This window comes from Oikopleura dioica, chromosome 2, assembly GCF_907165135.1.
Source record: "Oikopleura dioica chromosome 2, OKI2018_I68_1.0, whole genome shotgun sequence".
Taxonomy (NCBI): domain Eukaryota; kingdom Metazoa; phylum Chordata; class Appendicularia; order Copelata; family Oikopleuridae; genus Oikopleura; species Oikopleura dioica.
Window position 1 is genome coordinate 5,755,819 of NC_137292.1, and position 20,347 is coordinate 5,776,165.

The window sequence follows — 20,347 nt, forward strand, 5'->3', positions numbered from 1 at the left end:
TAAAAATAGTGTTCTTTTGAAAAGTGAAGGATGATTGTGTCTTGGCAGGTGGTATTTGAAGCAGAAGTGAACTTTTTTATGTGTCAGGAAGTAAGTTCAGTTTTCAAGGGAATGTCAGTTGTAGTGTCTATCCGCACAGCGAGTCACGTGATCTTGAAACTGGCTTTTCCGAAACTCGAAGGTGCAGATGTAGCACTTTTCCGTCGGCTCATCTGGCTTGTCGAAACAGGGATATTGGCGCCGCACAGGCTGCAAAACTATCACCAGCTGACATCAAGGAAGACTAACCTGGGGCGACTTGTTTAGATCTTTCTCGAAACGCTCAAGCCGGCAGCGCTCGATTTCTGCCTCATCGTGGCGAAAGGGTCCATTGCTCGTGAAACGGTCGTTGACTGCGGTCTCCCGTCCGTTGGCGTCGATTCTCGTGCGGCTTCGGAACCATCGGTTTCGCAAGTCCTCTGCTCGACGGTGCTTTTTTCGGAAGGCGAGAGCAAGTTGTTCTGCATGTCTAGGCAGTCGGCGGTGTGCTCCTCAATGTAGTTTTCTGAAATGCAATTATCGATTCTGCCATCCTCTCAAGATTGGTTCAATCGAGATACAGAAATAAAGACTTACTGTAGAAAACTTTGGAACACAGAGGACACTCGGCGCTTTCATCAATCGTCCTGCTCAATGCGTTCTGATTAATCAGACCTGATCTCGGAGGGGAATTGATCCGCTTCTTCTTCATCGGCGAAGCTGAGTTTTGGAAGTATTCCTGGGATAAATTCGGGCGTTTTTTCGACGAACTCGCGGCTTCTTCTCTCTTGGTCTTTTTGCCATTGCACTCTGCCGCGTGCACTTGGAGAACTCCCAGCTCGAATAGTTCGTCGCAGAGTGGACAAGCCATCGCGTCTGAAACGAAGGAGATAAGTCAAGGTTTGCTCTTTTTTTCCACTAACCATCTTTCGGACGAGCTGAATTCCCAGAAACTTCCTGAACTTCTTCCTCCACCAAAATCGGCTCATTTTTAGGCCTTCTTTCTTCGATGCTATTTTCGTTGACAAGAATAACGTCCTCCGAGTCGCTGTCTTCAAGCAGATTGACTACTTCTTCATTCTTCTTTTTCGCTTTTGGTTTGTTCAGCTGGTTCAGTTCTTGAACTTGCTCTTGCGTCGATTTCTGACTCTCTTCAGGAGTGTCACTGTCGGGCCCATCTGAAATGTACCCATATTCGACCGGCTGTTCGTTTGCCTTCATTCGCGCTTTGTCTTTTTCCTTGGTCGACTGAATCGTAGCGAAATTGATGAGAACCCTGTCTGCCATGCATCCTAAGTCGTCTGGGGAGAGAGATCGCCCGAGCAGTTGTTCCAGCGCATCTGCAAATAAAGAGCCTTGGCCGCAGTCCGGAGCTTGCGTGTATTCCGCCAATTCGAGTGTCTTGCAGATTTCGTCGACACGGCACTTCATGTGACGCCAATACGCTTTCGACTTCTTTTTGTCGCTTTTGCTACTTTCCATTTTTCATCCACTCTTTAAAAGAAAAGCATAATTACAAACCGATTTCGAAAGAAAGAAGGAAGAAGGTAAAGTAATAACTTATATTTTGAATATTTATTGAATAAATGATAAATGCATAATGACATTTTTTGTTCGTCGAAGAAATTTGGCAACAAAAACATAAAAAAAAAAACTTTAGCTTCAAAGTTCAGACAATTTCAAGTAAGGCTGCATGGCTCGAATTCTCCGGGACACCGCTGTCGATTGGCAAATGAGTTGAAGGAATCAGAAATCGGGTGAAAAAATGGGCATAGGTACGGATGTTGTAGAACTTGAGCCAGTTCTCGAAGCAGCGGCTGCGCGGAGAAGGAGCCTTTGTCGGACGCATTCGCTTTAATAGTGGTAATGGTATAAGGAGGTAATTTTGTTTGGTTTGTACCTGAAGCGTGGTCTGGTCTTTGGAGATGAGGAGCATGTGATAGGCGGTGAGGGCGCCGAGAGCCAGCGTGATCAACAAACACAAGTAGAAGGCGGAGTCGAAGCGTCGGTAGATTTTGCGCGAGGGCCATTCCGACCAGCGAAGGTAGGGATAGCCGACCAGCGAGAAGTAGCCGCAGCCGATCGTCGTCCAGAGGCAGAAGTTGAAGAAGTAGCGCCGGTTGAAATGGCCGACGCAGTTGTTGATCCAGGGACAGTGGTGGTCTAAAGAGAAGAGGTTCAAAAGGGATGAATGGAGAGAGAATGGGTACCCATCTGAATGACGCATTTGGCGCAGACAGAGCAGTGGTGCGAGCCAGTCGGCTTCGGGAAGAGACATTTCGAGCAGTTGCGGCTGGAGAAGTAGGAGCGGGAAGAAGTGTAGCCGGGATCGCGGAAGGAAGCGTTGAAATAGTTGAACAACATGTGCAGGTTGACGAAGAGGCCGAAGAAGAAGTCGAAATCGGTGATGATTCGCCGCATGTAAACGAAGTAGCTAAAAGAAAACGATAGATGAGGGGAAAAGAAAATTTTGTTGTACTTACACGTAGTTAACGAAAGAAACCATTCCAACAACAAGGAAAATGAACAAAAAGCCGAATCGTTTGCAGTTCTTTTCTTTTAATAAATCATTATTCTCTTCTTGATTTCAAGAAGTGTCTCACCTGCGAATCTGCCAATAGGAACCATCACATTCTCGAGTATCGCTTCTCCGACATCGCTGTAAGCAGCGTTGGTGGTGAGCGAAGCTAGGACGAATTTCAAATAGCGAGAATTCTGCAGCGCGGAGCGGTAGAGACTGGAAAGGCGCTCCGATCCCCTCCATTTCAGCCCTGAAGGAGTCATTCACTAGATTAGCCACGCTCATCTTCGCTGCTCATCAGACAAATGGCCGATCGGGCCTCATTCTAGAGATCGCTACAGTAAGCTTTCTACATAAATTTTCAATTCAAACGAGTGCATTTTTTGATGAAAAAAAAATCAGTTAGGAAACGAGTCAGGGGAAATGGCAATATTTTCAAAAATTTCGCACAAGTCGTTGGAAACCAACGGCCGGAGACGGTCCATTCTTTCGGCCACTTCTTCTTCCATCCCAGCATCGATCGCTAATTTCAAATTGTCGATTGCGATTTTCTTCAAAAGCAGATCGGCGCCAACTTCACTTCGCGAAATGCACTTTTTGTAGTTTTCGAAATCTCGCTTGGCGCAAAGTTCCAGCTTCTTTGGAGGAATTGTTTTGCCGTAGAATTCCTCGACGGAGATTTTGGGGAGAAAAAGGGTTGAAAAAACGGCTCGGTTCTCGGCACTCGTCGATTTGGAAGAGTCGTCTTCGATTCGGATTACGTCGTTTTCCAGCAGTTTCTTTAGCTCGGTTTAAATCTAATCGTTTTTAGTAAATATATATTAGGGCGGCTGTTCTTTTAAATAAAGAGTTTTAATACTAAAATTAGTAGTCTAAATAAATACGCATAACAATTATTTTAATCAACAATTCATTTTATAATAAAATTTGAGATAAATTAAAGTTTTCTGAATTGAAACCTTTTCCGAAAAGCCATAAGAAGATTCGGATCGACTTTCCATTGACTCACTCATCTGTTTCTTTATTTCTTATTCTCTTTTTCTCTGTTTTCTTTCTTTTTCATCCCTTTCGCATCGCCTTTTCTCTTTTTCTCGCTTTTGAAATCTCCTCGCGCGCTGATTGGTCCGCGCGCGGAGCGAAAGATTTGAATCACCGAGATTTTGGAAATTCTTGAATGGAGGTCGATTCTAGCGCTGGAAATGCAGAATTAGAAAAGAGAGAAGCAGAAAAAAGAGAATACAGAAGACAGAACTATTTCGAGGAGCATTCGAACCAGCCAAAATCGCGAAAACAAATGCCGGATTTGGAAGAATTCGGCGAAGATGAGGATGAAGATGACGAGTGGGAAGTTGTTCAAGAAACGCACTGCCATTTGGAACTTCCCGACTGCCCTGTCAAGGTACAGTACTGTACTGATCCTTCTCGCCGTCTATTATTTATAAATTTTAGCTTTCGGAAGCTGAGAAAATCCGCGTGGTCGGGCTGGACTCGGAAGAGCCCTTCATCCAAGTCAACAACATTTTCTTCAAAGGAAACTACGAAAAGACGCTCGGGACGACGATCTTCTTCGACGGCAATAGCAAGGCGCAGAGCATGGTCGGCCAGGAAATCGGAAAAACTGAAAGGAAACTGCTGATGAAGGAAGTTCATTTGATCAAGAGACGCGACTCCTTCCACGAAGCAGGTTTGAGTCATTTTGAAATTTTCGATAAATAATTCTCAGAAGAGCGCGAAAAGCGAGGCCGATTCCGAAATAACGACAGTCCGCCGCCCTTCCTCGAAAAAGAGTCTTCTTCGCGAGCGATAATTCCAAACTCAGACTCGGAGTCGGAGCAAGACTCGGACGAAGACTCCCTTATCGAGATTTCTGACGGTTCTGAAGAAGAAGCGGAAATGAACGAAGAATGAACTTTCGAGAAAGTTTTCGAAAATGTCGTTTTTAGAATGCATAATGTGGAATTGAGAGTCGTCGAGGAGCACTCGGAATGTCTGTACTTCATCCAGCGACTGCTCGCGCGCGGCAAACTGCCTATTGAAGGCTTCAAAATGGTCCACTACGACTCGCATCCTGATCTCTGGAACGTGGTTGACTCTTCTCTAGGAGCTACTTCAGAAGCTGAAACAACCAACGAAAAGCGCGCCGATTGGCTTCACAATGGAGCACCTTTCAAACTCAGAAAAGATGCGGGAGATGACCTCGATTGAGTCCTGGATCCTCCCGCTCGTCTGCGCCGGCCATTTGAAGGAAATAAACTGGGTGCGTCCTCCCTGGGCCGATCAGCTTGCAGATGGCAGAAGAGAGCTTTCGGTCGGCTTTGCGGAAGGAATCATCGAAAAGGGAAAAACCAGGCTTGCTGTGAGCTGGGCGACGGATTACTACACTTCTGACGCGACCTACTGCGCTGAGGAGAAAATGACGGATGCGAAGAAATTGACGCTGACTGTTTCGACGGAGCCGTCCTACTCGAAGAAAGAAGATATGGAACCTTGGTTTCTTGATGTCGATTTAGGTTGGTCGATATTATTTCTCAATTTATGAATCATTTTCAGATTACTTTTCTTGCGACGATCCTTTCACGCAAGATATTCAGGGCGACGATTTGGTCAGGATTGGAAAGCTCTTTTCTGCGGGTAAATACAGTTTGAAGAAAGAAAGAAAATCGGTTGTTCAGGGAAACAGTTGTCAGACGAAGAGCCAGTAGAACTGCACGAAGAGTTTCAAAAGCGACGAGCGGAAAAACTTCGCAAATTCGAGTCCTTCCTGCTTGGGCTCGACAAAGCATGCGAAAAGTACGATCAAATGGAGGAAGAAGATTTCGCGGAAAGTGACGATCCGCATTTGAAGGAGGCATTCAAGATCTGGAAGAGCCAGCGGAAGCTTACCCAAAGCGCCGTCGAACTCAGCGGGGAAAACTGCTCTGAAGTGAACGATGGCTGGCTGATTTACAACGCCGGCTGCACCAGTCAAGACGACGGACCCGCGCTGCCCGTGCACATTTCCACGGAACTGGAAATCGAGCAGATGATCAAGCAATTTGGTACAAAAATGCGATGCGTGTTAGCTGATTTAGGCCTTCCAGCGGGAATTTGCCTCGCCAGGAGCACAAAAGATGGATATTGCCCAGAAGCACAAGGCCAGTTCGCAAACTTTCTCAGCAATCTACATTTTCAAACTTCATTATCTCAGAAAATTTATCTTTCATTTTTGCGAACTCAAATAGTGGAGTCTATTCAAAGTTCTGTGATAGCAGTTCTGAAGGAAATATTCAAAGAGTTCTCTCCTGCCTCAAAATTACTCATAAACGAAGCTTACAAATCTTAGACTAAATTCATGTTTCTGCAAATAAAGGAATTCAATTCTCGTTATGCCGGCGGCTTGCACTTCGGAAACTCGCTGTATCGGCCGGTCCAGGGGCAGCTTGCTTTCCCATTCGCGTATTCGTCTAGCATTGCTCGCATCACGTCGAACATGAAGTTGCAGAAGTCCTCGTCGACGCCGATTGAGCGGTAGAACACGGACTGCTCCATGAAAAGATATGGCCAGACGCAGGTCATTTCTTGCTCAAGCTCTAGGAGGAATTTGAAACCGTGCACTGCTTGGTTTCAGTACCTTTGATTGAAAATTGGCGGACTCCGCTGATTCTGTTGTACTCCCGCAAGTACATGTTCAAGAAGTCTTCGTAAATGTCCTTGTTGAATCTCTCGTAGAAGCGAATGATGTAGTAGGCGAGGTCGAAAGCTCGAGTGCCGAATTCTGAGTTATCGTAGTCAATCAGCATCAGTCTTTCCTCCATCGATGTTCCTTCTGGAGCGTCGCGGATGAACACGTTTCCGTCGTGGGCGTCGTTGTGGCACCAAACGGTCGGCGAAATGGTGCCCCACTGGACATCGTACATGAAGTCGATCAGGCCCTCGGCTGAACTGATGTTGAGGAACTCGCCCTGAACTGGAAACTGCCCGATTCGCTCCTCGACCCATTCCTGTTTGAAATCATAGAAGAGAATTAATTTTTATCAAACCTTTGCGGGATCAGTAGCTGTTTCGTAGTGAGATCTGATCGCTCTTGTGTTCCAGGGCCAGGCGTGGTAGCAGTTTGTGATCGGCCTTGGACACTCTTCTTCGCTGATGATGTGCATTGAAGCGAAGCGCTTTGCTGCAGCGCGGTAGACGTCGATGTCGCTAGGTCGGAGTTCGTCTATTTTGTCGATTGAGTCTCCGTAAAGAAGCTCGTAGAAGTTCACGTAGGCGGGAGGGACGGTCTCTTCGATGGAGCCAAAGAAGATCGGCCCGTTGCCCGAGTCTGACATCGCTTTGTCCACGATTCGCATCCGTTCCTTGTCCAGCGTTGTCGGCTACAATCGATTAGCCTCCAAGAAGTGTTGATTGAGTACATACATATCTGTAGAGCTTCTCCGCTGCTTCGAAGTTGAGGGAAGCAGACGAGCAGTTGTAGACGACGCCCTGGCCTCCTTCGCCGAGAAGAGAGACCGTAGCGTCACTCGCACCCGTGTGCTCCTGGCAAAACTGGAGAGCCTTTTCTGGGGAAGTGTTTGCTTTGACAGTTCCTTTCGCATGTTGAAAGTTTCTTTCGGCACTTCGGGAAGGGAGATCGCCGGTGATTCCGTGGTCATTTTTTACCTTTTGGAAGATTTCTACCGCGCTTAAAATTAGTTGAGGTTTAATTTGCTTCGAAAAAGGACTGCTACTTGAAGGAATTGGAAGGAATCTTCGATGCCTCCCCAAGGGCAAGAAAAGCAGAAAGAAGCTTCATTCTCTGCAGTTTGAAGCAAGTCGATTTTCATGGAGAAAGAAAGCGTCGATATTTGCAAAGCCATTAGAGTGTCATCGCTCAGTTATTGGAATCCACTCTTTGTTATTTCGAAACGTTTTTATTTTTATCAATGAATTTTGGTTGAAATCTTTGGCGGAGACCGGATCTGGAAAGATAGCTGCCTTCACCATTCCCGTTCTTCAGGTTGACCTTCTTTTTCGACCTTTTCGAGTTCTTGTCTGAAAGAATGCTGAATTTAATGGCGATTCTTATTGAAAAAGAACTTTGAAAAGAAGACAATCATAAAATCAAGATTATTGTCTTGGTTTATGGGGCGCTTGTTGTGATTACCAAGCAGAGAAAAGATCAAGAAAATTTTCTGAAAATTGTTGCAGAGGATAGAGCGACAGAAAGTCTTCCAGTTGACATGCCCAATAATTGTATGCTTATTTGATTTTATTTTCTATTTTTATATAATCTCAGTCACCCGGACTCAAATCAAATCGCTGCGAAGAAAGTTCAACGAAATCGCCAACCAAGGCCGAAAAGTTAAAAAGCCCGGTTTCATGATCAAAGAGCTCACTAAGAAGCAGTTCATCTTGTTTTACGACGACTTGTTCAGTGTGACCCACAGTGGAAAGGAAGGCCTCTCCTTCAGAAAGTAAGAAGAACCCACTGGATTATTTTAAAAGGCGGTTTTTAGGCTAGGCGAGCGCGTATTTCTTACCATCAATAAGGACAGTACCATCGACTTCAAAGAGTTCCAGTACTTGATGTTCTTTCACAGCGAGGCCTCGGAAGAAGTCAAAAAGACCTGTAAGAGATAATTGATTTATTTCTTTCTTCGATCAGTTTTTTCGTCCAGTTATTTACAAATTGCACGACTTGGATGACGGCGGCGATGTGGACTGGAAGGAGTTCAGAACCGTGGCAAGACTGATGCGGGGAAAAGACGACAAGAAGCAGTCGAAAGAACTAGAGGAGCAAATCAAGAGCGAGTTCAAAGAAAAGGCGGTTGGAAAATAAAAAAATCGCATTTTTTTTAATTTTTCAGGGCTCCGATCGAAAAATCTCGAAAGCGGAGTTTCTCGCAAGCAGCTACTCGACCAGCTGCGAAATGTACAAACTTCTGATCCACGCGAAAGTCAGGAGAAAGATGGGATTCACGACGAAGCCGCACGGGACCGACGAAATTATGCAGCGCACTGGATTCACCAAAGCGCAAGTTCAAATTCTTCAGAGGAAATTCAACAGGATCGCTTTCCGAAGTAAAGTTTCTTGCTTGAAGATTTGAATTTGACTTTTTCCAGGCAAATTGGGGAGAATAACCGGCGAAGCGCCCTACATTTCCAGAGAGCGATTCATCGACTACTACGTCGACTTTTTCCACACTCACCACAAATCGGGCAATCCAACTCCCTTCGCCAGGTAAAGACGCTCTCAGAAACCAAGCCCACTGGTTCAGTCTAGTCTTCGACAGCATCGACGACGGCGAGGACGAAATCGCCAAGATCGAGTTTCACGAGTTCGCCAATCTCATCAGACTCCATGTCAACGCTTCGGACGAAGAGAGGAAACTCTGTTCGTGATATCTTCTTCTATAATCTATCTGATCGTTTGCATTAGGGATCTACAATCTTCACGATTTGGACGAAAGTGGAATCATAGAGGAGAAAGAGTTCGTCGACGTTGCGAGGTTTAAAAAAAAACAGAAAATATTCAACAGTTTCGATTTTTAGATGCATGAAAGGAACGATAGGCTATTTCACTGAAGAAGACAAAAAGAAAACCATCGACGAGTTCCGAAAAATCGCGGTACTCAGCGAGAAACTCGAAGTCTTAAATCACCAATGACGTTCTTTAGGGCGAAAACAACTCGATCGAGAAGGACGAGTTTCTTCAGAGCGATTACGTCACCAACTGCGCGATCTTCAAGTCTCTAACTTCTAACCCCCTTTTTCAGCCGCTGGCTTGAAAGGAGTCGAATTCAAGTTGAAGGCTTCCTGCTTTTATTAAGATGCAATAAACCAATTGGAATATTAATTTAAAGCCATCATTCCCGCAATCGGATGAAAATGATCTTTCTCCAAAAAAGTCAAAATGTAATCAATCAAGGTCTAGTTCTCCAACAACAAAGAACCCTTTGTTTCTCGAGCGTAATGCATCTCCTTGGAAATCAGGAACATCGCTCCTCTTCAGTTTTCTTTCCCAAGCCAAAAAATAAAACAGAGTCCTCAAGACTGGGCTTCTTCAGTGGAAAGAATAAACAGAGATCTTATTTTTGCGATTCGGATCGTTTTTTGATAGTTGCTTTTTATCACTGTTGACTTGGAAACGGAAATTTGGCGTTTTATTTTTTGACAAATTTGCATCAGAATTTGACAAGATCGAGAAGCTTTCTTGAAATTTATTTTATTGCCACAGGTGAAACCCTTTCTAGACCAAATAGAAGCAGAGAATTCCTCAAATACGATCCAAACGGCGGAAAATTAAAAATTCAAATATGAAATTTACGGATGAAGACAAAATTCTAGAGTAAGATCGACTTCTGCTTACCTTAGAGGTTATTATTTTTCAGAGAAGCGAGAGAAGAAATCTCGGTGGATCAAGAACTGACAGAACTTCGAAATGAAGCCTCTTTTCTTCGCAAAGAAAACTTCGAATTGAAGGAGAAAACGAGAGAGCTGGAGGAGACGATCAGAGATCTTCGTAGAAACATGGCGATGATGCAAGGTAAAAGAGCGTGAAAAACGTTTGTTCACCAATTCTAGTGACGGACGAGGAAATCGAAGAAATCCGCGAAGAAATGAACGAGGAAATCAAGGAAGACTTCTCCGTCCAAGAATCCATGCCGAAAAGATGGGTTGCTTTTGGGCCAACTAGCTACTCTCAAAGTACGCTTTTTCAGTCATTCTTCTTTCTATCGAGTTCTAGTGCGAAACGGGGCAAAGATCAAGTTCACCCGAGGAAAAGACATCCTCACTGGTTTCGTCTGCTGGGTCGGGGAAACGCCAAAAGGCTCGAAAATCATGCGAATCGGGGCTGAAACTGAAGAGCCTCTTGCTAACCCAGGTTGGTAAGAGATTGGGAATCAGCGATTCTTACTGTTCAGACGACTGTGGAGACTTGTGGGAAGGAGACAAGACGAAGCAGGTGCTTCTTGCTCTGGACAAAATCATCGTCGCCTGGGACTGGGAAACCATCTTGCCCAAGTTGTAGTTTTTGTGTTAAACCCTTCTAGTTGCATATAAACACGCGATAATAAACACAGCATTTTTGCATTTATTCTCCGCTCTTATCACAAATGCGAAGGGCCGGCTTCATTTGACGAGTCCAACTGGCCGACCTGCTCGTTTTCAAAAGCTTCGTTGTTGTTATTTTTTGCAGGTGCGGGCGGCTCCTGGTACAACTCTTCCCGCTCTGAATTTTTCTCATTAAAAATCGCTTCGGTACTTTGTGAAGAAAAGGGTTGATTTCCGCTGGGCTGTGTTCCAAATACAATTTCACTTTTTGATAAATTTTTCGGAAAATCCGATGCGGCGGCGGATCAATGCAGCGAATTTGGAATTCCACTTTCCGCGGCGCGCTACTTCCGATTCAAACCGCCGCTCTTGGCATCGTCGAATCCGCCAAGAAGGGAGTTTTTGATGTTTTACCTTTGCTCCTGATCTTGTACTTTCTGTTCATGTAAGCAACCCAGGCGACGCCGAGGACCCAGACAATCGCTCCTTTTGAAACAAAATTGCATTATTTTTGTTGAGTTTTCAAACCGATTATGGTCAGCGAGAGGTTGAGTTTCATGAACGGCTCGTAGCCCGGCGAGTTTCTCTTCAAATCTTGAGTTCTGGTTACTCAACTTTTCATTTTAATGATTTTCTGCTTAAAAATGCAACCGGGCCCATGAGCTTTTCTTGAGAATTGCGAAAACGTAAAAGGTTGTCGACAAAGTTGTTTTTGGCGAGAATGAGCTTGTCGTTTCCAAATCTAACCATCTTTTCTCTTTTTCGAAAAATGAATGATTTCTATTCTGGATTCCGGATTTCTGTCAGTTTAAAAAGCGACTGTGCAAACTCGTAAAATTGAAAAAGCAGCTCTTGCAATTTCAGGAAAAAAGAAAATCGTCAATTTGAAATTGAGCTTTTTCTCCGAAAAAGAGAAATATTTATTAATTTAAACCGTCGTTTTTAAAAATAAACAAACAGAAATAAAATAGCAATTTAACGAGGTAGAGTGAGTTTTCGGTGGTGGCGTTTCAAAGTGTTTGTACAAAGGTTTTTCGAGTTTAAAAATATACAGCGTTGTTGTCTTCGGAATGAACTCGGGAATTGAGGGGCGCGCGGACGGGCGAGGCTGCCGCGGAACTCAGGTCGGCTTGAAAACCGGTTGCGCCGGAGAAGGGACGGCTGGCCCTTCTTGTGGACGTGTGGCGCAGCGGAATGGAGTTCTGAAAAGGAGCATTTAGAAATTGATTGAGGACTGAATGATTATTGAAGGTTCAGTAAACTGAATCAGTGCTGTACCTGAGAGTGATCAGAAACATTGGTGGAGTGGGTGACTTCAGTCCTGTTCGAATTGGCAGGTGCGGCTTCTACTTTATCGGAGCCGAGCGAGCTGGCAGACGTCGTCTTCAAATCGGAATGGCCGAACAGCAGTGGAATTTGCTCTCTCGCCACTTTTTCGGATTCAAAGATTTCTCGTGGGTACTCTGCCATCGCTGAAATTCAATTTTAGAAAATAGTCTTTTTCGGAAAATAAAGTTTTTTGGTTGATTTTAGTTGAAAAACGTACCTTCGTGTTTTCCCTCGGATTTCATCAGTCTCAGTTGTTGTTGAGCGATTTCGAAGGCGGCTGCGTTTGGCTTGATTTTCTGCGGACTCTGGTGGAAGTTTCGGTCGAGCTCGGAGTAGAGTTGAAATTCTCGTTCCAGCGCGTGTTTGTCCGCGACGACGGCGGCTGTTACTTCCTCGCTATCGGAGCGGAAGTTAAAGACACAAGCCGTCACCAGAATCAGTAAAAAGCCAACACAGACTAATATTCCCCAAAGCGCAAAGTCGGGCCCTTCCTCTTCGTTTTCGCTGAATTGGCGGGGCATGCTGATTCGCGGCGGAGTTTGGAGATTCGAGTTCTCGACTTTCTGGACGAAGGAAATTCGAATGGCGAAGCCGCAACTGACCAGAGCTGGGTTTCTGTTGTAGACAATGCTCGCGTTCCTCGCTTGGTGGTGGGCGAAGCGACCGAGGCCGTTGATTTTCAAGTCGTCGGAACTTTCGTGGTTTACGAAAAACAACTCTTCCTGGACTTCGTCGTCGAGGTGGACGACTTCCATGACGAGGGACTCGCAGTCGGCGCATTGAAAGTCCCATTGAAGCTTGTTTTCTGGCTTTTCTTGGCAACGCCAGGGCGCGGGCGAGTAGACGAAGCCGCCTTCTGGGCCGATTTTGGAACAGCCGCATTCGCAGTTTTCTTCTTCTTGCTTTCGAGACATGTCCCACGGGCTCGGACACAGTTGTCGGTCTTTGACGGCAAAGTCAATTAGCCCCGTGCCGGTCTGGGAGTCAGAAGAGCACTGCGCTCCTAGACCCAGAGGAGTAGGATTGGAGCAGGAGCGGGTAGAGAAGGACCACTCGGTACTCGACTGCTGCATGATGAAGTCGTTTGGATCGGTGATCGAGCACGGCGAGTAACACTGCTTGGGCGGCGACCACTTCGCCCAGTCGCCGTTGATGCTCGGGACCGGCCGCTGAGGTAGGGAAAAGCAGCGAGAAGCGCGGACCTGGTCCAAGTGGTCGAGATATTCCAAGCAGGCGCCGTGGACGGAAGCAGAGCGGATCCAGGAGCAAGGAATCGAAGTCGAGATTTCATCCGCGCGGATTGAGAGCATCTTTGGACTCTGAAGCTGCTTGCCGCTCGAGTGTTTTGGGACGAACTGAAAAGATATAATTTAGAAAAAACAGACTCTATCGCGTGAGAAGCGAAGCCGGCTCGATCAAATATTTTGATAAATGTAAATTTAAATTCAGCGTTAATTCAATTACTTTCCAGGAGCGGCGAAACTTGGCAGGCTCTTTTTGTTTTAAAACAAAATTGCAAAATGTATATTTTAGCATGTCACGTGATCTATTATTGCTGAGATGCGTTATCTAGGAAACGGGGAGGCTATCTGATCTTTCGAGAAATAATAAGCTAAATTGAATCAATAGCGAAAAGTAGTAGATTCAATAGATCCAATATTTTTACAAGTTATCGCTTGTTTCGCCACACGTCTTATCAAAAACTGCGTCTTACCCTTATCCGATGGTTGTTGGCACAGGGCGGCGATCTGTAGTTGACTGCAAACTCGTCGCCCCGATCGCATTTGCTCAAGATTCCGGTATCGCGCTCGACGGCGGGAATTTCCAGCTCGTAGATGTCGTTCTCGTTGACCGTCAAGACATCTGAGTAGACGACGTTGCCGAGCGCGCGGTCACGCTCGTCCAAAATGTCCGTCCGGATGCGATAACGTCCAGGAACGTCCATTTTGCCACAGGAAACGGTGATCGTCTCGGTTGGAAAGGCATAGATTTCCCGGGCATTTGCCACTTCGCTCCAGCTCTCCACGCTTTCTGATGATCGTTCCAGAGCGACGGAGAGGGTGAACTTCTTGTTGGAACAGAGCTCGCGCAGTCTGTAGGATCCGAAGGCCATTACGTCGCCAGTCAAAGCGGGCACTTCCGACTGAGTGAAGTTGATCGCGTACGAAGGGTAGGAGGAGATCACTTTCTTTTCTTCGTACATTACTGGGCCGCCGCTGTAGTCGTACAGACGCACACTGTATTCGCCTGAAAGTCAAGACGTTAATTAAGCTTTTTCTTTAAAACAATAATTTCACTAAGATTCGAGTTGATTGATTTACCTGGCTGAATGAAGTTCTCGCAGCCAAAGTTCATGGTGACGCTGTGCTCGGAATTGGTCTGCACGAACTTGTGCGATTTGACGGGCGAGTTGTCAAGAAAGAGTCGCAGTTCGGGACGTTTGAGTTGAGCGTTGGCGATGCTGATTTTGACACTGGCGTCGTTGGAAAGTAGATTGGAAGGCCAGGAGACGTCTCCTTCGATCTGCGCCGAGCCGAGGCAGAAAATACTCAGCAGAAGAGCTGAAATGAGAATAATTAACTGCGAGTTCGTTTCATTAACAAGTGGCGCCTTCGAAAAAGTGGCTTGGAAGTGAGTAAATCAAAACTTGAACCCGGGCGCGCAGCTCTGTTTACGCTACAGCAAGCTCACTACAAAAATATTATCTACAAGTGGGAAAATATTTAACCAAGAACGCACAAGCTGTCACACATTGTTTCCCCCACAAGCTGCAAACGTAGATGAACACGGGGCTAAGAAGACGAGCCGGAACCGCTGGAAAAAGGCGGAAAGATTGAAAAGCAAAACTGGTTGGAGACTTTGAAATTTTAGATTTTCGTTCACGCGCTGAGGAATATTTGCGCAAGGGAGGTTTAGGCTGCCTTTCTTTTGATGTTTGGTCTGTTTATTCTAGAGCTGGAAATTTCCGTGTTACGTAAAGATAAGACACCCCAAAAACTACCAATCTAAGTATACCCAATCTAGCTCATTATTCACCGCGATAAAAGAGTCCCAAAAAGTGTCTTGGTTCAAACCGCGATTAATTTTTCACAGCACCACTCATTTAAAATATTTTAAAAACAAGCCCTTCTCATCAATAATGACGAGTTGTCTACGTTTAGGCTGAACATGCATTCATTATTCAAGCAACAAATCTGATGATGTATTCGCTCCAGTGGCCGCTTTAGCTTTTAGCTTTTGGGGGCTAAAATCGCTAATAAGCCGAGAATTAGAAACAGTTCATTACTTTTCACGCTTTTGAGTTTTTCGTTTTAGAAAATGCTGTTCAAGCTGTTTTTATAAAAAGAACAATCGTTTTTCGTATGGGAACTTTCATTTAGCTTTCGTCGGTTGTCAGAACCTAACCCTAACTTGTCACCTTAACCTCAGCGCAGGTGTGGAAGGTCCACTCACAGTCTCAAGTCAGTGGCCATTTTAGCGCAGTTCAGGTGACCAAGCATGAAGTGATTTTGAATTTCACGTCTCCCCAGCTAATAAACCCTCATTTAGTCAGCTGCACCTGTTTTTCGTTTTTTCTCGCCTGGCAGCAAAATCAAAACAGAAAAAGGGCGAATTAATCCAATCCACCGGAAATTAACCAAAAATAATGAGCACAATTTGAAAACAAGCAAAAATGCAAATTCTAGCTCTCTTTTTCGAAATCCAAAAAAAGCAGATTCAGAAGAATTTTGAATTCCCATGCTTTGCTCAGCGCTTTGCCCTTGTTCGGCATTTCCGGAAGACGGACGAATAAATTCCACATTTGCTAATGCTTCCTATTTTTTTGAATTGATTTCTCTGGGAAAATTTTCAAAAGGCATTTTTCATTTTCGCGGAGAAAAATGGCGATAATTGAATTACAAGAGCCTGTCGACCGCGAAATACCGCTCGATTCGTTCTGGCGGCTGGATTAGGCGACTAACACTAAACGTACACGGGTTGAATTTTACAGTCGCAGTTCAATGAGTTCTGAAAAGGTTTTAAATTGATTCAAAGACAAGATCGCTTGAAAAAATAGACGAAGACGACTAATTACTCCCTTTTTAGACAATTTACTGCGCCCCTGGAGCATAAAACCGTCTTCTTTGATTTACAGTTTTTTCTGCTCTGTAAGGTCACCACATCTGCGACAGTAAAAACAGAAATTCGGCCTGGAACTTCCCTTGATATTCAAAATTGACGCAAGGGCGGATTCGAAACGAGCTGATAGAACAGTGCCATTTGCTTGAAATTTTCAGAAAAGCGCTGCTTCAAAGGTCAAAGCATTCGATTTACAGCGCCTCGAATTTCGGGTGATTCTTAAAGCGGCGATTTATTGGAAGCAATAAAATCGTAATTCCGAGCAGAATTTAGCCCGACTCAGTGTCTCATCGCCTGTCCGATGAAGGAGTTATTTATAGTGGTTAATTTTTCGAACTGAATTGGAAATAAGCGCCGCCAAGTGTCCGTAAAAATTAAAACTGTCCACTTTCGCGTCCGTCAATCTGTGTTTCTGTCGTTTTCCCATCGAGCATTTTCAAATTTGCAAGATCAAAGCGCAAAAACTAGCGGCGAAAAACTGAGAAGCTGTCGTAATTAATCCCGCTTGAGCGGTGATTTATGAGCTGCTCGTTTTCATGCCAAATTTGAGGAGTCGCAGCGAAATGAGAGGACAACTGTTTACTTCAACTTTGTTTTAACTTTGTGTGCCCAACTGTCAAACTAGGTACCCGCTGAAGTCAAAAGGGCAATTTTCAACCCCTGTTATATGGCACTTCCAGTGTGCCCATATGGCGTATGATAGTCGGAACTTACTTTTTAGCCAAGAAAAAAATTTTTTTTTTCAAAAAAATTTTGCACGTGACCATATTTTCCTTGAAAATTGATGTTTTTCGGCTGTCATTTGTGAGCCTAAAAGAGCCTAAAAATGATTCACATACTGGACGAAAGAGCAGAAAAAATGCTTTCAGAATCTGTGCTCCATGGTATTGCAGGGTACTGCAGAGACATTCTAGAGACATTTGAATGTCGGAAATTCCGATTTTCGGCCGAGCACGGGTGTTCGAATCCCGATGATGACACTTTTTTTTCGAAGCGTTTTTGATTGCCATCTTAGAATAATAATTAACACATGCTTCTTAAACCATCTTGAGGTCGCAAGAGAGCTTAAGAACCTCAAGCCCATTTTTAATTGAAAGCCAGGGACGACAGGTTTTAAAAATCAAATAATGTTTCGAGAAAATCTTACTTTTTCGACTTTCGATGACCTCAAATGACCCAAAGATGAACTTTTTTCGAGCTTCTGACCTCGTAATAAAATTTTTGAGGGTTGAAATAGTATTTTCACATGGATTAAAACCGAAAATATTGCTATTAGAAAACCCCACTTTTTCAAATTTTGATGACCTCTGGTGACCCCAAGATGAACTTTTTTCGAACTTTAGACCTTGGAATCGAAGTTCTGGGTACTAATTTACTATTGTCCCAAAGTTTCATCCAAAAAGGGATACGTAATCGACCACTTATTTTTTTCAGCGGGTACCTACTGTCAAACTCCGTTTCGGGCACCGCCGCAGGGACTACAGTCTTTTGACAAGCAGAACTGGGATTCTGAGGGCGGTTTATGCGAAAAAAGCAGAAAAGATTGAATTCGAAGCTCTGGGAGCAAAAATCAAAAACGAAGAAACTTTGATAAATGAGACAGAAAAACAATTCGGCGATTAGATTTCCCGGAACTTTGGTTTTTTGGAAATTAGCTCAAGTGGGCGCAAAATTGACAAAGGGTGAGGATATTGGCTTACTCCAAAAAACGAAAAAGAAGAAAAAGAGCGTGCTGAATTTTCGATTAATTCAGTAGAATTAGAAACAAGAGCGCTTTTGTTGACCTTTGGAAGCTGGGCGATGTGTGAATGTGAAATTTAGCCTTGCTAGTTTACCAAAAGTCAACTGGGCTCCGCTCAGGCTCTTGGCTCTGCGCCTAGCTAATAATTATTCCAAAAACGCGCTGCCCAGTTTTTCCACTTTTTCTTAATTGAGGCGATTTTGCGATTTTAAATTCAATGTAAATCGGCGCTTTTTTGATCTTCAATTTTTAAAATCTTGAAATCGACAAATCTCGCTGTTGATTCAGCTTTTCATTCAAACCGAGCTAGTTTCTATTGAAGTCTGAGCAGAAGTCTGACAAGGCTTTAAATTTAATGCTCTCAAAAAGAAGGAAAGCGAGTTCAAAGATCGAGGAGCGTAACATTCCTTTCTTTTTCGAACTTCGGACTCTTCAATTAAAACTCAAGAAAGTGTCAGCAACTGAAAAAGAAGCTCGATAAGAATGTTGTTCATCTTGCTTCTATCGCTCTTCAGAATTTGCTTTGCGCGCCTCTATTGTAGCGACCGAGTTCCGTCTTTCCAAGATTCAAAAAACAACAGCGGCAATACTGTAATTACGTTAAGAACGCTCAGTGACATATTTCTGACGTAGATAAGTAGTTCTACGTGGATGAGTTGTTTTAGTTACGCGACAATCAAAAAAATAGTCAAAACAAAGCGAAAATGCGAAAAGCTAAGTAGGCCTCTTGAGGAAATCCGACCGGAAAGGCAGCAAACGCAAATGTTCGATACAGTCAGTTTCCAGTTTTCAAGCGTTTTCGAAGTCTTAAAATTCGTATTTCTAATTTTGTTATGCATCAACTTCGAATTTCGGCTAATCGATCAAACTTTTCAAACTTTTGAATTTCGCTCCTTTTGATAGTCGCTTTCTTTCTCGATTTTATTTTACGATGAATTTTTACGGCCCGGAATTAAAAAAAAAGAAGGATGATCTTTTTCGCGCGAAAAAGAAAAGCGGTGAATAATTTATCACACGCGTGTTCCGAAACTGAACGATGAGCTGATGTTTGAAAAGATGGCGAAAATCTCACTCAAGTGACATCTATTACCGCCGGGGCCGCTTCTGTCGACAAGGAGCGCTTACTGCCACGTGATTTACAGCCAGGCCGGAAATAGTGGCTTCTTATGGAAATTCGACGTGGGAATTCATTTTTCTGTCTTCACTTTGCATTTCCACTTTTCGAGCAATTTTGAAGAAAAGCCAATTTTTGAAAAATAATTTTTTCCTCGAAAATGATCATTTTTGAAACCGAGACTAACACTCTTAAACTTTTCAAAAAACTCAAAAGCACTTGTTTCAGCTCGGAAGCGATCAAAGGAGCACGAGTACGCTCTTGTCGCCAAAAAGAAAGGTGTCAAGTTTAACCTTGAAAAATTGAGGCAAAGCGCAATGAATTGTGGCTTCGCCATTGTTCGAAAAAAAGCACCTGGCGTCAGTTGTAAATCTCGCGCAGCAGGGGGCTGCTCCACTTTCGACGCAGCGGGTGGTCGATTGATAAGAGCCCCTTTCTTTTTATATTTTCTGGCATTTCCCACTGAAAGTGCAAAATCGACTTCAATCGACTTCTTCCAAAAGCCGGATTAATTCGCTTTTAGAAAAAAAACGCGTAAATTTTTCGGAAACCGTGATAAGCCACCAAAAAATAGCGATAAGAGCAAAACCATAGCAACCGAAAGAAGCTTCCTCTGGAATTTTATAATCGAACATTCGATATTATCGAGTCGATAAGCCATCAAATCCGGAATTTTAAAGAAGAAAAAGCACAATTTTTAAAACACTTTCTCCCTCTTTTTCAGCCTGAAAACTAGAATTTGATCAGTAAGAAACTTCTAAAGCTCCAAATTAGAGTAGCCCGACATCGTAAAGTGCTGATAAGCGTCTTTACTACCCATTGATTGCCGAAAAGTAGCGTTGCGCCGCGGGCCAAAATGGAATTTCAACCCTTTTTTTGTCAGAAGAAATCTTACCTTTCATTGTTTGCCGCTTTATTTTCTTTTGAATCTCTTCTTCTTAAAATCTCTTGCTCGTGTTCATTATTTTAAAGGATTGCGATGAATATTTTTTCAATTTGAATTTTACAGCGCAAAAATTGCTGAAAGTTTGCCGTAATGTGAAGTGTATCAACAGAGCGGGCGCGCTCCTCGTCGCACCGGAGAACGCCTCGCTGGCGACACCTGGCCAGCGCCGCGCTGGTGGAGCGCCTTGACCTGCGCGCAATGCGAAAACGCGCTAACTTCGCCGCTCGAAAGTTTTAACCCATCTCCGTCTGCTTGTCAAACTTTTGGCATTAAAACATGGACCATACTTTGAACATATCAATTATAAAAGCACTGTTTTGTTAATAATTTAATTATTAACAAAATTTGTCGTCAAAAGCCCGAAATAATTGGTGCCACTCCCTTAAATCTTTTCCGCGCTACATGGACCGGCGTGATGGACTTATCGGCATCCGCGAAAACCGCAAGAAAGGCAGCCGAGCGTGGTGGAACCTTTCGGACAATCTGACGTTGCCCAAACAAGATTTCTGAATCGCTTGGTATTTTTGAAACGGAAAAGGGATGATT

General features: G+C 44.1%; 9 protein-coding genes across 10 annotated transcripts; 4 read left to right on the forward strand and 5 right to left on the reverse strand.

Moving 5' to 3' along the window:
• Positions 1 to 26: 26 nt before the first annotated feature.
• LOC145697248 (uncharacterized) lies at positions 27 to 1,517 on the reverse strand. The gene is made up of 4 exons (XM_081774426.1): positions 942 to 1,517; positions 616 to 894; positions 289 to 544; positions 27 to 249 (listed from the first exon to the last, which is right to left on the reverse strand). The coding sequence occupies exons 1-3, from the start codon at positions 1,498 to 1,500 to the stop codon at positions 303 to 305; spliced, it is 1,080 nt and encodes a 359-aa protein (XP_081630552.1). The 5' UTR covers positions 1,501 to 1,517; the 3' UTR covers positions 27 to 249; positions 289 to 302.
• A 54-nt stretch (positions 1,518 to 1,571) lies between these two features.
• On the reverse strand, positions 1,572 to 3,651 carry LOC145696666 (palmitoyltransferase ZDHHC16-like). Its single transcript, XM_081773737.1, has 6 exons — positions 3,499 to 3,651; positions 2,622 to 3,336; positions 2,502 to 2,574; positions 2,229 to 2,452; positions 1,919 to 2,181; positions 1,572 to 1,870 (listed from the first exon to the last, which is right to left on the reverse strand). The coding sequence occupies exons 2-6, from the start codon at positions 2,800 to 2,802 to the stop codon at positions 1,688 to 1,690; spliced, it is 924 nt and encodes a 307-aa protein (XP_081629863.1). The 5' UTR covers positions 2,803 to 3,336; positions 3,499 to 3,651; the 3' UTR covers positions 1,572 to 1,687.
• A 4-nt stretch (positions 3,652 to 3,655) lies between these two features.
• On the forward strand, positions 3,656 to 4,447 carry LOC145696667 (uncharacterized). 2 transcript variants are annotated; one of them, XM_081773738.1, is made up of 3 exons: positions 3,656 to 3,938; positions 3,989 to 4,223; positions 4,263 to 4,447. In XM_081773738.1, the coding sequence occupies exons 1-3, from the start codon at positions 3,714 to 3,716 to the stop codon at positions 4,445 to 4,447; spliced, it is 645 nt and encodes a 214-aa protein (XP_081629864.1). In that variant the 5' UTR covers positions 3,656 to 3,713. The 2 variants fall into 2 exon arrangements, with proteins under 2 accessions (XP_081629864.1, XP_081629865.1); XM_081773739.1 differs by having other exon boundaries at positions 4,266 to 4,447.
• Positions 4,448 to 4,681: 234 nt separating this feature from the next.
• Positions 4,682 to 5,899, forward strand: LOC145696665 (UPF0489 protein C5orf22 homolog). Its single transcript, XM_081773736.1, has 4 exons — positions 4,682 to 5,049; positions 5,090 to 5,170; positions 5,212 to 5,673; positions 5,761 to 5,899. Exons 1-4 carry the CDS (start codon positions 4,695 to 4,697, stop codon positions 5,859 to 5,861), a joined length of 999 nt encoding a protein of 332 aa, XP_081629862.1. The 5' UTR covers positions 4,682 to 4,694; the 3' UTR covers positions 5,862 to 5,899.
• LOC145697912 (uncharacterized) lies at positions 5,862 to 7,310 on the reverse strand. The gene is made up of 5 exons (XM_081775120.1): positions 7,246 to 7,310; positions 6,935 to 7,199; positions 6,559 to 6,891; positions 6,150 to 6,519; positions 5,862 to 6,108 (listed from the first exon to the last, which is right to left on the reverse strand). The coding sequence occupies exons 1-5, from the start codon at positions 7,308 to 7,310 to the stop codon at positions 5,903 to 5,905; spliced, it is 1,239 nt and encodes a 412-aa protein (XP_081631246.1). The 3' UTR covers positions 5,862 to 5,902.
• Positions 7,311 to 7,675: 365 nt separating this feature from the next.
• On the forward strand, positions 7,676 to 9,321 carry LOC145699259 (uncharacterized). Its single transcript, XM_081776520.1, has 10 exons — positions 7,676 to 7,750; positions 7,794 to 7,971; positions 8,014 to 8,126; positions 8,176 to 8,324; positions 8,365 to 8,578; positions 8,621 to 8,738; positions 8,776 to 8,891; positions 8,937 to 9,006; positions 9,050 to 9,125; positions 9,175 to 9,321. The coding sequence occupies exons 1-10, from the start codon at positions 7,738 to 7,740 to the stop codon at positions 9,283 to 9,285; spliced, it is 1,158 nt and encodes a 385-aa protein (XP_081632646.1). The 5' UTR covers positions 7,676 to 7,737; the 3' UTR covers positions 9,286 to 9,321.
• Positions 9,322 to 9,661: 340 nt separating this feature from the next.
• LOC145698945 (uncharacterized) lies at positions 9,662 to 10,589 on the forward strand. The gene is made up of 5 exons (XM_081776185.1): positions 9,662 to 9,845; positions 9,889 to 10,043; positions 10,082 to 10,204; positions 10,245 to 10,382; positions 10,423 to 10,589. The coding sequence occupies exons 1-5, from the start codon at positions 9,814 to 9,816 to the stop codon at positions 10,527 to 10,529; spliced, it is 555 nt and encodes a 184-aa protein (XP_081632311.1). The 5' UTR covers positions 9,662 to 9,813; the 3' UTR covers positions 10,530 to 10,589.
• Positions 10,590 to 10,593: 4 nt separating this feature from the next.
• Positions 10,594 to 11,325, reverse strand: LOC145698946 (uncharacterized). Its single transcript, XM_081776187.1, has 4 exons — positions 11,209 to 11,325; positions 11,081 to 11,146; positions 10,967 to 11,038; positions 10,594 to 10,730 (listed from the first exon to the last, which is right to left on the reverse strand). The coding sequence occupies exons 1-4, from the start codon at positions 11,300 to 11,302 to the stop codon at positions 10,609 to 10,611; spliced, it is 354 nt and encodes a 117-aa protein (XP_081632313.1). The 5' UTR covers positions 11,303 to 11,325; the 3' UTR covers positions 10,594 to 10,608.
• A 142-nt stretch (positions 11,326 to 11,467) lies between these two features.
• On the reverse strand, positions 11,468 to 19,887 carry LOC145697357 (uncharacterized). Its single transcript, XM_081774548.1, has 6 exons — positions 19,751 to 19,887; positions 14,203 to 14,442; positions 13,596 to 14,128; positions 12,099 to 13,236; positions 11,831 to 12,024; positions 11,468 to 11,754 (listed from the first exon to the last, which is right to left on the reverse strand). The coding sequence occupies exons 1-6, from the start codon at positions 19,755 to 19,757 to the stop codon at positions 11,593 to 11,595; spliced, it is 2,274 nt and encodes a 757-aa protein (XP_081630674.1). The 5' UTR covers positions 19,758 to 19,887; the 3' UTR covers positions 11,468 to 11,592.
• Between the last annotated feature and the right edge of the window lie 460 nt (positions 19,888 to 20,347).